Raw genomic sequence first — 11,334 nt, forward strand, 5'->3', positions numbered from 1 at the left:
CTGGGCAGGGCCCGCTCCGCCGTTCCACGGGCTCCTGCGGCCGCGTGGACAGAGCCGTTGAGAGCGAGGCCGCGGCGGCAGCGGCAGCAGCGGCTTTGGAGCGGCTTTGGAGCGGCTTTGGAGCGGCTTTGGAGCGGCTTTGGAGCGGCAGCGACTTCGGCAGCGACTTTTCCAGCGGCTTTTGAACCGCAGCGACTTTGTCATCGGCAGCAGCGGCAGCAGCACCCGGCGCGGCGGCGGCAGCTCTCGGCGGTCCGGAGCCTTCCCTCCGCCGCTCCCCGCGATGGTGCCCCCCGCCGGGGCTCGCGGCGCCGCTCGGCTCTCCCGGTACTGGCAGTGGCGGCGCTGGGCGAGCCGCCGCCGCTGGGTCTGGCGAGGCAGCGCCGCCCCCTGGCGCTCCCCGGCCCGCCCCCAGGCCCCGCCCCGCAGCCGCCCGGCAGCCGCGACCCCCGAGAGCCCTGCGGGGGTGCCGGCACCGGCAGCGCGCTCGGCCAAGGTGCCCGTGGTGCTCCTCACCCGCATTGACCCGTCGCTCTATCTGCGCCCCGGGAGCGGCGGCGAGCGGCACGCCGCGGAGCCTCGGCCGGGAAAGGCCGGGAATGATGCGGCTCCGCTCGGCCCGGAGCGGCCGCTGGGGGCCGGCGGGGACCCCGCGCGCAGCGACAGCGGCAGCGGCAGCGTCTCTCGCGTCGGGCATGACAAGGAGACCTTCGAGCGGCTCTACCGAATGGGACCGCTGCTGGGGAGAGGCGGCTTCGGCTCCGTGTACTCGGGGGTCCGCCTGGGTGACAACACCCCGGTAAGGGGCGGGGCCGGCGGCGGGGCGGGGAGGCGGCGGGGCCAGGCGAGGCTCAGCCCAGCGCTGCTCTCGGCTTGCAGGTGGCCATCAAACAAGTGGCTCGGGAGCGCATCTCCTCGTGGGGCCAGCGGGTGAGTGCGCGGGGCCACCGGCACAGCGTGGGGCAGGGCTGGTGGGGGTGAGGCGGTGGCGCCGGGAGGGGGAAAGCGGGACAGCGCGAGGGGAGCGGCTGTGGAGTCACCGGGGGACACGGAGCATCCTGGGCAGAGGGTGCCTGGTACCCTTGGGGCCGGCTAGGGGTGCACCAGAGCATCCCTGGGGACTTGGGGGGGGGCACCTGGGAACAGTGGGGCCGGGCAGGGGGGCATCAGAGCATCCCAGGCAGGGAGGCACAGGACCCCCGGGCCAGCATCAGCCCCGCTAACGGTGCCACGGTCACCCTGCAGCGCAGTGGCACCCGCATTCCCATGGAGATAGCCATGATGAGGAAAGTGCGCTCCGACTGCAGCACCATCATCCAGCTCCTCAATTGGTTTGAGCTGCCCAACTCATTTGTGCTGGTTTTGGAGCGTCCGGAGCCATCGCAGGACCTCTTTGAGTTAATCAGAAACCGGACGTTCGTGCCCGAGTCTCCGGCGCAGGGCATTTTCCTGCAGGTGCTGAGGGCCGTGCGGCACTGCCACAGCCGCGGTGTCCTGCACAGGGATATCAAGTCCAAGAACATCATCATCCACTTGGTCACCGGAAAGGTCAAGCTAATTGACTTTGGTTGCAGCACCCTCCTCAGGAACATGGTCTACACCAAATTTAGCGGTGAGCGCACAGCCCAGGGTGCTTCCAGTAGCAGGCAGTTTGGGAAAAGAGTCACGTGCTGGTGACAAAGTGGCAGGTCACACCAAGTGTGTCTCCCCACGTCCATGGGGCCACCGGTGCAGCCCCTGCATCCCTGGGGATGCGCGGCTGAGGATGCGGGAGCAGGCGGCATCCGCCTGATGAGCTGTTCCTGTATCCTGTTGTAGGAACACCTTTGTACTACCCGCCGGAGTGGTTCCTCTACCACTGCTACCACGGCCGTCCGGCGGCCATCTGGTCCCTGGGCGTGCTGCTGTATGAGATGGTGTGCGGGGTCCTCCCCTTCCGGTGCTGCAAGGACATCACCAGTGGGCAGCTCTTCTTCAAGCGCCAGATCTCTGTTGGTAGGTACTCGGCTTGGCGGCAGCAGGGGGAGGTCAAGTTTTAGAGGGTGGCAGCTGATCTCCCTTGGTCAGCTGGAGGAGGTGGCACATGTCCTGCCATCCTGCTCTCCTCCAAACCGGATCATGGAGCAGGAGGTTTGGGTGCAGCTCTGAGCACACCCCGGCCTGGGCGCTGCGGACGGTGGCACAAGGTGGGCAGGAGCCTCCTGCAACTGAGTGGTGGTTCCCGGATGCTCCCCAGAATGCCAGCAGCTCATCAGGTGGTGCTTGAACATGAAAGATTGGGCCAGACCATCCCTGGAGGATGTGTTCAACCACCCTTGGCTGCAAACATGAACTGCCCCAGGAGACAGCCACACTCCACCCTCACAGCCTGAGCCAGCAGCCAGGCAAGTAAGCCCGGGGTGCCTTCTGGGGGGAGCGTGGGGTTTGTGGGGTTTGGGGGTTTTGGGAGGTTGGGGTTTTTGGCGAGGATTTGGGCTCTTGGAGGGTTAGGATGGAGTTTTGGGGCCTGTGGGGATTTTTTGGAGACTTTGAGGGTTTGGGGGTCGGTTTCTTGGGGGGACCTTGTGGGTTTTGCGGAGAGTTGGTGGGTTTGGGTGTTTTGCAGTTTTGGGACCTTGGTGAGGTTGGGTGTTTATTGGGGGATAGGGTGTTTTGGGGGGACTTTTGCAGTTATTGGGGGGGTTGTGGGGATTGGTTTCTGGGTTCTTTGGAGGGCAACAGGTGTCAGAGGGACACCTCGTAAGAGTTCATTCTGCTGTTGTAGCTGAGGCAGTGGTTAGGTTCGGCTCTAGTCTGAGGATAACGCTGGTAACACACGGATTGTATAGTGGTTTCTGATTAGCACTTCCCCTGAGCAAGGCTGATTCAGTCTCTCATGCTCTGCAGTGAGGGCAGGCAAGACCTAATAGCAAAGCAACAGACAATGCGGCTACTGCAACACCAGCCACAAGAACTGCAGCTACTCCAACACCAACCACAACCACTGCGATGACACCAACCATGGCAACAGGCACCGTGACTACTCCAATGGCAAGGACTGTCACTACAGCTGATACGACTCCACAGACAAGCACTGCTGCTATTCCAACAAGGGCAAAAAAAGCAGTGCGGCTACTCGAAACTCAGTGACGAGCAGTGAGGCTTCTCAAACCCAAGCCACAGGTACTGCAGGTACTAGAAGTACAGAGACAGACATATTGGCCACTCGAACGCCGACAGTCAATGTGGCTACTACAAGCCAATTCAACATGCCCTGCAGTTAATGCAGCCCCAGGCACAAGCACTGCAGTTGCTCCACCACCAGTTTTCAGCTCTGAAGCTCCTCCATCTCTAGGAAGGGGCAATGGTGTTACTCTAAGGCCTGCTATGTATACAGTGGCTACGTCAACCCCAGCCACAAACACTGCAGCTACTCCAGTGCCAGTCACAAACACTGCAGCCTCTTCAATGCCAGTGACACACACTGCTGCTCCTCCAGCCCCATCAACAAGCAGTGAGGCTCCTCCAACCCAAGGCCTAAGAACTGTGTCTACTACAACCATGGCAGCAGGTACACGGGCTACTCCAATGCCAAGGACAGGTGCTGTGGCTGCTACAACTCCAATGACACACACACTGCAGGTATTCCAACCACATCAATCAGCAGTGATGCTTCTCCAATGCGAGCCACAAGCCCTGTGGCTACTGCAACCCCAGTTACTGGGGCAGTGGCTACTATGTGGCAATGACAGGCAAAAACACTGCAGCTATTCCAGCCACTGCAACAAGCATAGCAGCTACTGCAGTGCCAGTCACAGCAGTGCGGCTGCTCCAATGCCTGAGGCTGACACTGCCACTACTGCAACCTCATTGACGAGCAGTGAGGCTTCTCCAAACCAAGCCACGTGCAGTGTGGGTACTCCCCAGACCCACAACTGCCCCACAAGTGACCCCCAATGACCACCCAGACCCACAACTGTTCCCAAAGTCATCCCCCTGTAACTCCACAGCCACACAACTGCCCCCAAAGAGACCCCCCCACACCCACAACTGCCCCCCAACTGATTCTCCCAAACCCACAACTGCCCCCAAGTCACCGCCCAGACCCACAACTGCCCCCCCAACTGACCCCCCCCATGGTTGCAGCAAACACAGTTCTTAGGCCTTGGTTTGGAGAAGCCTCACTGCTTGTCAATGGGGCTGGAGAAGCAGCAGTGCGTGTCAATGGTGTTGGAGAAGCCGCACTGTTTGTAGAGGAGGTTGACGGAGCCACTGCATACGTTGCAGGCCTTAGAGTAGTGCCATTGCTGCTTCCCAGAGTTGGAATAGCTGCAGGCCTGAAAACTGGTGGTGGAGTAACTGCAGTGCTTCTGCCTGGGGCTGGATTGGCCAAAGTGCTTGTTGATGGGGCTGGAACAGGCACAGTGCCTGTCCTTTGCATTCAAGTGGCTGATGTGTCTGTCAGGGTACTTTGAGTACCCACACTGCATGTGACTGCTCCTGAATGAGGTTGCAGGAGCGGCAGTGTCTGTCTCAGGCATTGAAGTAGCTGCACTGCTGTGGCTGGCACTGCAGCAGCAGCTGTGCTTGTTGCAGTGGCTGGAATAGCTGCAGTGTTTATGCCTATCATTGCCATGTAGTAGCCACTGTCCCAGTTACTGGGGTTGCCGTAGCCACAGGGCTTTGGCAGGCAGTGAGAAGCCACAGTGCTTGTGGCTCGCACTGGAGAAGCCTCACTGCTGATTGATGTGGCTGGAATACCTGCAGTGTGTGTCAACTGCAACAAGCATAGCAGGTACTGCAGTGCCAGCAACAGCAGTGCAGCTACTCCAATGCCTGAGACAGACACTGCAGCTGCTGCAACCTCATTCACGAGCAGTGAGGCTTTTCCAAACCAATCCACAAGCACTGTGGATACTCAAAGTACCGTGACAGACACATCAGCCACTTGAATGCAAAGGACAGGCACTGTGCCTGTTCCAGCCCCATCAACAAGCACTTTGGCCAATCCAGCCCCAGGCAGAAGCACTGCAGTTACTCCACCACCAGTTTTCAGGCCTGCAGCTATTCCAACTCTGGGAAGCAGCAATGGCACTACTCTAAGGCCTGCAAAGAGCCAGCAGCTGTGGCAGGGCTGGGGAATAGTCAGAACAGCATCCCCAGCACCCATGGGATGAGTGCCTTGCTCAGTGCTCTCCCTGATGTGCCTGAGAAAGTGGTGAAGGGTGTCAGATCCAAAGAGCCAGCAGCCGTGGCAAGGCAGGGGAGCAACAAGGACACCATCCCCAACACCCATTATAGGGGTGCCTGGCTCAGTGGTCTCCCTATTGTGCCTGAGAATGTGGAGGAGAGTGGCTGCTCCAAGAAGCCAGCAGCAGTGGCAGGGCTGGAGAACAGCAAGGACAGTGGCCCTGATGTCTGTGATTTGATGGACTTACTCAATGCACTCCCTGACCTGACTGAGAGTGCAGAGGAGGGCAGCAGCCAGAAAGAACCAGCGGCCGTGGCAGGGCTGGCAGACAATGAGGACTCTGTCCCTGGGGTCTATGATTTGTCTGCCTTGTTCTATGCTCGCCCTGACCAGACTGACAACACGGTGGAGAGCAGCTGCCGCAAGGAGCCAGCAGCTGTGGCAGGGCTGGAGAACAGCAAGGACAGTGCCCCTGATGTCTATGATTTGATGGACTTACTCAAAGCACTCCCTGACCTGACTGAGAAAGCAGTGGAGGGCAGAAGCCGCAAGGAACCAGCAGCAGCGGCAGGGCTGGCAACCAGTGACCACACCAGCCCTGGGATCTATGATTTGTCTGCCTTGTTCTGTGCTCTCCCTGACCTGACTGACAACACGGTGGAGAGCAGCTGCCGCAAGGAGCCAGCAGCCGTGGCAGGGCTGGAGAACAGCAAGGACAGTGCCCTTGATGTCTATGATTTGATGGACTTACTCAAAGAACTCCCTGACCTGACTGAGAATGCAGTGGAGGGCAGCAGCCGCAAGGAACCAGCAGCAGTGGCAGGGCTGGCAGACAATGAGGACTCTGCCCCCGGGGTCTATGATTTGTCTGCCTTGTTCTGTGCTCTCCCTGACCTGACTGACAACACGGTGCAGAGCAGCTGCCCCAAGGAGCCAGCAGCCGTGGCAGGGCTGGGGAATAGTCAGAACAGCATCCCCAGCACCCATGGGATGAGTGCCTTGCTCAGTGCTCTCCCTGATGTACCTGAGAAAGTGGTGAAGGGTGTCAGATCCAAAGAGCCAGCAGCCGTGGCAAGGCAGGGGAACAACGACGACACCATCCCCAACACCCACGACAGGAGTGCCTTGCTCAGTGCTCTCCCTAACGGGTCTGAGAACACGGTGGAAGGCGGCTGCCATAAGGAGTCAGCAGCCAGCCCAGCGATCAACAGGGGGAGCATCCAGACGGCCCTGAAATCCCAGCAGAGCTACAGGCTGGGCAGATTCTGGTATCTTTTCTGGTATCTTCTGGTATTCTGGTATCTTTTTAAAGATGCATCATCTCCATCATCATCATAATCCCAATCTGGAGCTGTAAGGGGAGTATGATCTTCAACCCTCCCATCCATTGCCCCTGCAGAAATCTGGGCATTTACCTGAGTGCAAGCAGTTTTTATAACTAACTGTTTTTCTGTCTCTGTTAATGCATCCAGGATGACATCTATATCCTTCCAGTCAGGATCTTGACTTTTTACCAGGATCTCCAATGTCTTTGCTACCCCTATAGGGTCATTTCGATTCTCTTTTGCAATCTGTTTCCATCTATCCAAATCTCCTAAAGAAAAATTCACTTTTATTTTGGTCCATCCCTCCGGTCCCATTGCTTCCCTCAGAGGGGCTTGCAGAACAGTCTTAGTTTTACTACGAATCTGGGCAGCAACGGGCGGGGAGGGAATTTGTTTTACACTCTGTTCTTGTTCCACACTTGGTTCTTGTTTCACACCTTGTTCTTGTTTTACACTTTGTTCTTCTTTTACATCTGAATCAGGGGTTTCCTCCTCGATCGGAGGTGGATTCTGATCCGGTACTTTTGGGGATATATAATCCTCCATTCTATCCTCAACCCTATGATCCTCAGCTCTTTTCTTAAGTTTCAAACAAATTTCCCCAATATCACAACCAGAACAACATCTTTCCAATTTATTCCCTGCCTGCTTCCTTTCTTTTTCTAAAGCTAAAATTAAGGGATCTGAAGGTGCTATATTAATTCCACGTTCTCTTTGCCACTCCGGGTGATTTCTCAACGTGAAAACATCACTTTATCCCATTTTCCTTGCTGCCTCAGAAACAACATTAATTGTAACAATGTGTTATAATTCAGAGTTCCATTTTTAGGCCATTTTTCCTGATCTTCTGGGGTGTACAAAGGCTACCACTGGTTACAATATTTTACCAGTGCTCTTTTTTTTATTTCCCGAGCCCCCAGGAGACCCTCCCAGTTCTTTCCAGTGTGCCAACATGCACCCTAAAGGACTCTTTTGCATGATCTCTTCACTCTGCTGATTTCCCGTTATCAATCTCTCACACACACACGGGATCCCACAGACACACTGCACACAATTACAACACTTGGAACAGATACAGAGACTAAAATTCTATCAAACAGACCACAGTTAATAACACAATTTTAACAATCTGTCACCGATACCAAAATCACAGAACCAAAATCAGCACTAGAACGAACCGGAACAAATCGGATACCAATACCAATTTGAATACTTATACCAATAAGGTTCAAAACCGTGTCCACAAGACACCCCCTGTGTCTTGTAGGACTCACCCAAATCACAAGAAGCCCCCTGCTTCTTGCGAGTGTATACCAACGGACGCTAGCAGCCGGGTATACGCCTTTACCTACGAGATTTCCTATCTCGATTTATGGAAGGCTTCCAAACCATGCGTACGCTTACCAACCCAATGTACCAAACCGAGATGCCCCCTGCATCTTACAGACTATACCTTTGATGAAGATGGTCCTTGTCTGCTCCCGCAGTGATCCCAATGAGTGGAGGGGAGCCCTGTCCTCAGCGGGTCCTGCAGCCGAGCAGAGAGGCTCCCATCTGGGGTGACAAATGGATACGGAGACAACTCCAGGAACAAACTTGCCAACACAGTTTTCAAGCTCACAAGCAGGTATTCTTTATTCCGGCGCCAGCAGACACGGGGGATAACTCCTCCTAACGTGTGTCTCCCTTATTGCTACACAAGCCATCCTTATATAGCCCTTGGGCACACATACATATTCATGAGGCTACATATGGATTACATCATTTTCCAGAAAGCTCCCCGCATGCATACAGAATTCGTTAGCACCAGAGACATAAGAGTCCCCTTGTCCTCCTACTTATCAGTTAGTTTACCCGTAGCCCATCCTGGACACCTGCTATTCCCAGATACTCCTTATCCCTGCGTCCTGTTTTTCTAGACTGTTTTTCTTAAAACTACCTCAACTAGAACGATTTATCTTATGCCAGTATGTTCTCTAGCTGGACTCTAGTTTTTCTTCTATGTACTAAGCACCTCAGTAACTTTCCACTGCTACTGCTACAAAGCCATCGAACTTAACATTACTTACAACTAATTTTAAAGGTTTATATATTCCATTTTGTGATTTTATGTTCCCCTTGTTTCAGAGAAGAGATTCAGAGCTCTGCGCTGCAAAGCCAGCTCCTGGCAGGGCCAGCTTCTTAGCACACGGCAGGGATAGCAATCCTTTTCAGCTGGATAGGCAGGGCTAGATTCTAGGAATGCCTTTTGAAGGAGCACCGCAGAGCTCACCATTCTCATCCCCCACGCAGCCAGGGGCAGAAGCCATCAGCAATGGGATGCGGACATGCTTGCAGAGATGCCAGCGCTTTGGAGCAGCCACTGATGCCCTGCCACGTGTAGGAAGGATGGATTCTTGCCCCCAGGCTCCATGAGGCCAGGGGCCTTTGGCCACTCTCAGCAGCCCCTGAGGTGGCTCCAGATTGAGGGAGAACAGGGCTTGGGCATCTGCGGGGAGGCGTGAGCAGCCTGTGGAGCAGGAGCAGGTCCTGCTCCCATGCTCAGGGAGAGCCGATCGCCAGTGCTGGGGTCAGGAAGGAATTTTCCCCCAGGACACATTGGCACTGGTCCTGGGGGTTTTTTGCCTTCCTCTGAGCATGGAGCAGGACCACTTGTCAGGGCTCCTCTGCTCCATTCTGGCTGCACTACTACCTGCTGCTCGTGCACCATGAAGGTGGCCCCTGGTGTCCTGCAGCTGGGGGGGGAAGGCTTTTTTTCCCGCATGGAGGGCCTGCCAGTGTCCCCGCGGGTTTTTTGCCTTCCCCTGCAGCGGTGAGCCAGCCCCTTGACAGGGCTCCTTTGGGCTATTGTGGCCCAAGGGCTGCTGCTCCTGCTCCACGCAGGTGGCCCCTCATGCCCCCATGCATGTGGGGGGAGGAAGCTTTCACCACTCCCGGGGTAGCCCCTGGACGTTGCTGCTTTCCTCTGTCGCACTGAGCACAGCCCCTTGACAGGGCTCCCCTTTGGGCTCGCTTCTTGCCTGCTGCTCTCGCACCTGCAGCCCAGCACTCCTGCCCTCCCACTCTCCAGCTCCACTGCAAGCTCACAGAGGGAGCCACTGCTGCTCTTCCCTTGGCTCCGTATACCCGGGCCTTCTGCCTTCTGCACAGCAGCACTGTGCTTGCAAGGCCTGGATGCTTGTGAGCATCGCCCCTGAAACCAACCCACAGCAAAACCCCATGATGGAACATCATGGAAAATTCGGTCAAAGATAAGAAACCAAACTAAAATCAAATGAAATCCTAAAATAAAAGCTTTTTTCCACTTGTAAGCTTTGTGTTTCACCTCCTTGAAAGTGGTTTTGGAGCTGAAAAACCCTGGCATTGCAGGGCAATAGCAGTGCCACTGTTATTCAGCTCGGGCTGGGTGTAGGGAACGGCATGGGATGGGAGGCAATGGATTGGCATGGAATGGAGGGTGCTACTTTTCACCTTTAGCATTGAGCACATCCTCTTGTCAGGGCTCACCTTTGGCTTCACTTCTTGCCTGCTGCTCTCACACCTTCAGGGCTCTTGATTAAAAACTTATGTTCATCTAGAATCTTAAAGCATGACCTGGGTATAGTGCTGGGTAAGAACTCCTGCATAACTGCAGATGTAGGGTTTTTCTCTTCCTGGGGATACCTGAAATTTGTAGATTGTCTAAAGCAGCTGCTCTTAAGTTAGAGCATATGAAATACTTTTCAAGAATAAGGCCTCTAAGACATGTTAACATATACCTGCACCACTGCTTTGTGCACTGGAGCAAAGCTCCTCCCATCATCCTGAGGCATCTGCTCTGTTTCTCTGTGTGATAAATTGCAAAAAGCTGGGGTTTTACAGCTCTTTTGGTACAGTGGTAGCATAAACTTTTATGATTGAGGGAAATGAGGTTGATTTATTATCAGGCTAATACACAGTAAGTGCTCGTTGATTTTTAATGTCCCACTCTAGCCTTCATTTGAAATGTATTTATTTTAAACCTCCCATCTGAATATTCATTTCAAACCAGTCTCTTACTTTGCTGTAATACACAACAGACCCTGGTTATTTTTCAGGTGTTCAGTCCTATTTGCGGGGAAAATATTTCTCCTGGAATCAGTCACAGGAAAAACCTACACCAGTGTTAATAGCAGAGCAGGATAAATGTCATTGAATATCCCTGGGCTCAAGCTTCATCGCCAAATTGAGCTTCCCCTTCCCCACCTTAACAGCTTCCTCCCACCACGAGAAGCAACTTCCCTGGGCCAGAAAGATGCAGCTTCCTTCATCATCTATCAGATGCTTCCATGGGCTTTCAGTTCTATTCCTTCCCCTGGGAGATCCAAGCTCTCAGCCCCTGCAGCCCTTGGCCAGGCAACAGCAGCTTTGGTCAGCTGGGCTGGGCCCCATGGCTTGAGGGCTGGCTGGGACAGAAATGCAATGCAAACTGCTTCAAACACCTGGCAGAGCAGCCCCTGTCCCCTGACAGCAGCACAGCAGCAGTATACCTGGCCAGATACTTGGTTGTTAGCCTTGGGTTTGGGTTGATTTTTCCTGTCAGAGGAATACATGTTACTACATCCTCTGAAAGAGCTTTTCTTCTCCAGCCTCTAGAGAAAGTCACCATCAACCTCCTACCCTTCCCTGTCTTCACAGCACGCACCTGCAGCAGCAGATACCTGGCACCTCACTGATCACATCAACAGACTGGACCCCAATTTCACCTTAGTGAGGGACATTAACCCTCATTAATCCAGAGAAGCTGTGGCTGCCTGTCGTGGTTTAAACCAAGTCCCCCAACTCCCGGAGAGTTAGGAAGAAGAATCCAAAGAATGTAGC

General features: G+C 54.8%; 1 protein-coding gene across 1 annotated transcript; it reads left to right on the forward strand.

Moving 5' to 3' along the window:
* The first annotated feature begins 283 nt into the window (after positions 1 to 283).
* LOC117438674 (serine/threonine-protein kinase pim-1-like) lies at positions 284 to 2,392 on the forward strand. Its single transcript, XM_034074115.1, is given in 6 exon segments — positions 284 to 799; positions 880 to 930; positions 1,246 to 1,612; positions 1,819 to 1,995; positions 2,237 to 2,327; positions 2,329 to 2,392. Coding segments are annotated over 6 exon segments (1,266 nt in total).
* Positions 2,393 to 11,334: the final 8,942 nt, after the last annotated feature.

Source organism: Melopsittacus undulatus, unplaced genomic scaffold (assembly GCF_012275295.1).
Source record: "Melopsittacus undulatus isolate bMelUnd1 unplaced genomic scaffold, bMelUnd1.mat.Z mat_scaffold_55_arrow_ctg1, whole genome shotgun sequence".
Taxonomy (NCBI): Eukaryota; Metazoa; Chordata; class Aves; order Psittaciformes; family Psittaculidae; genus Melopsittacus; species Melopsittacus undulatus.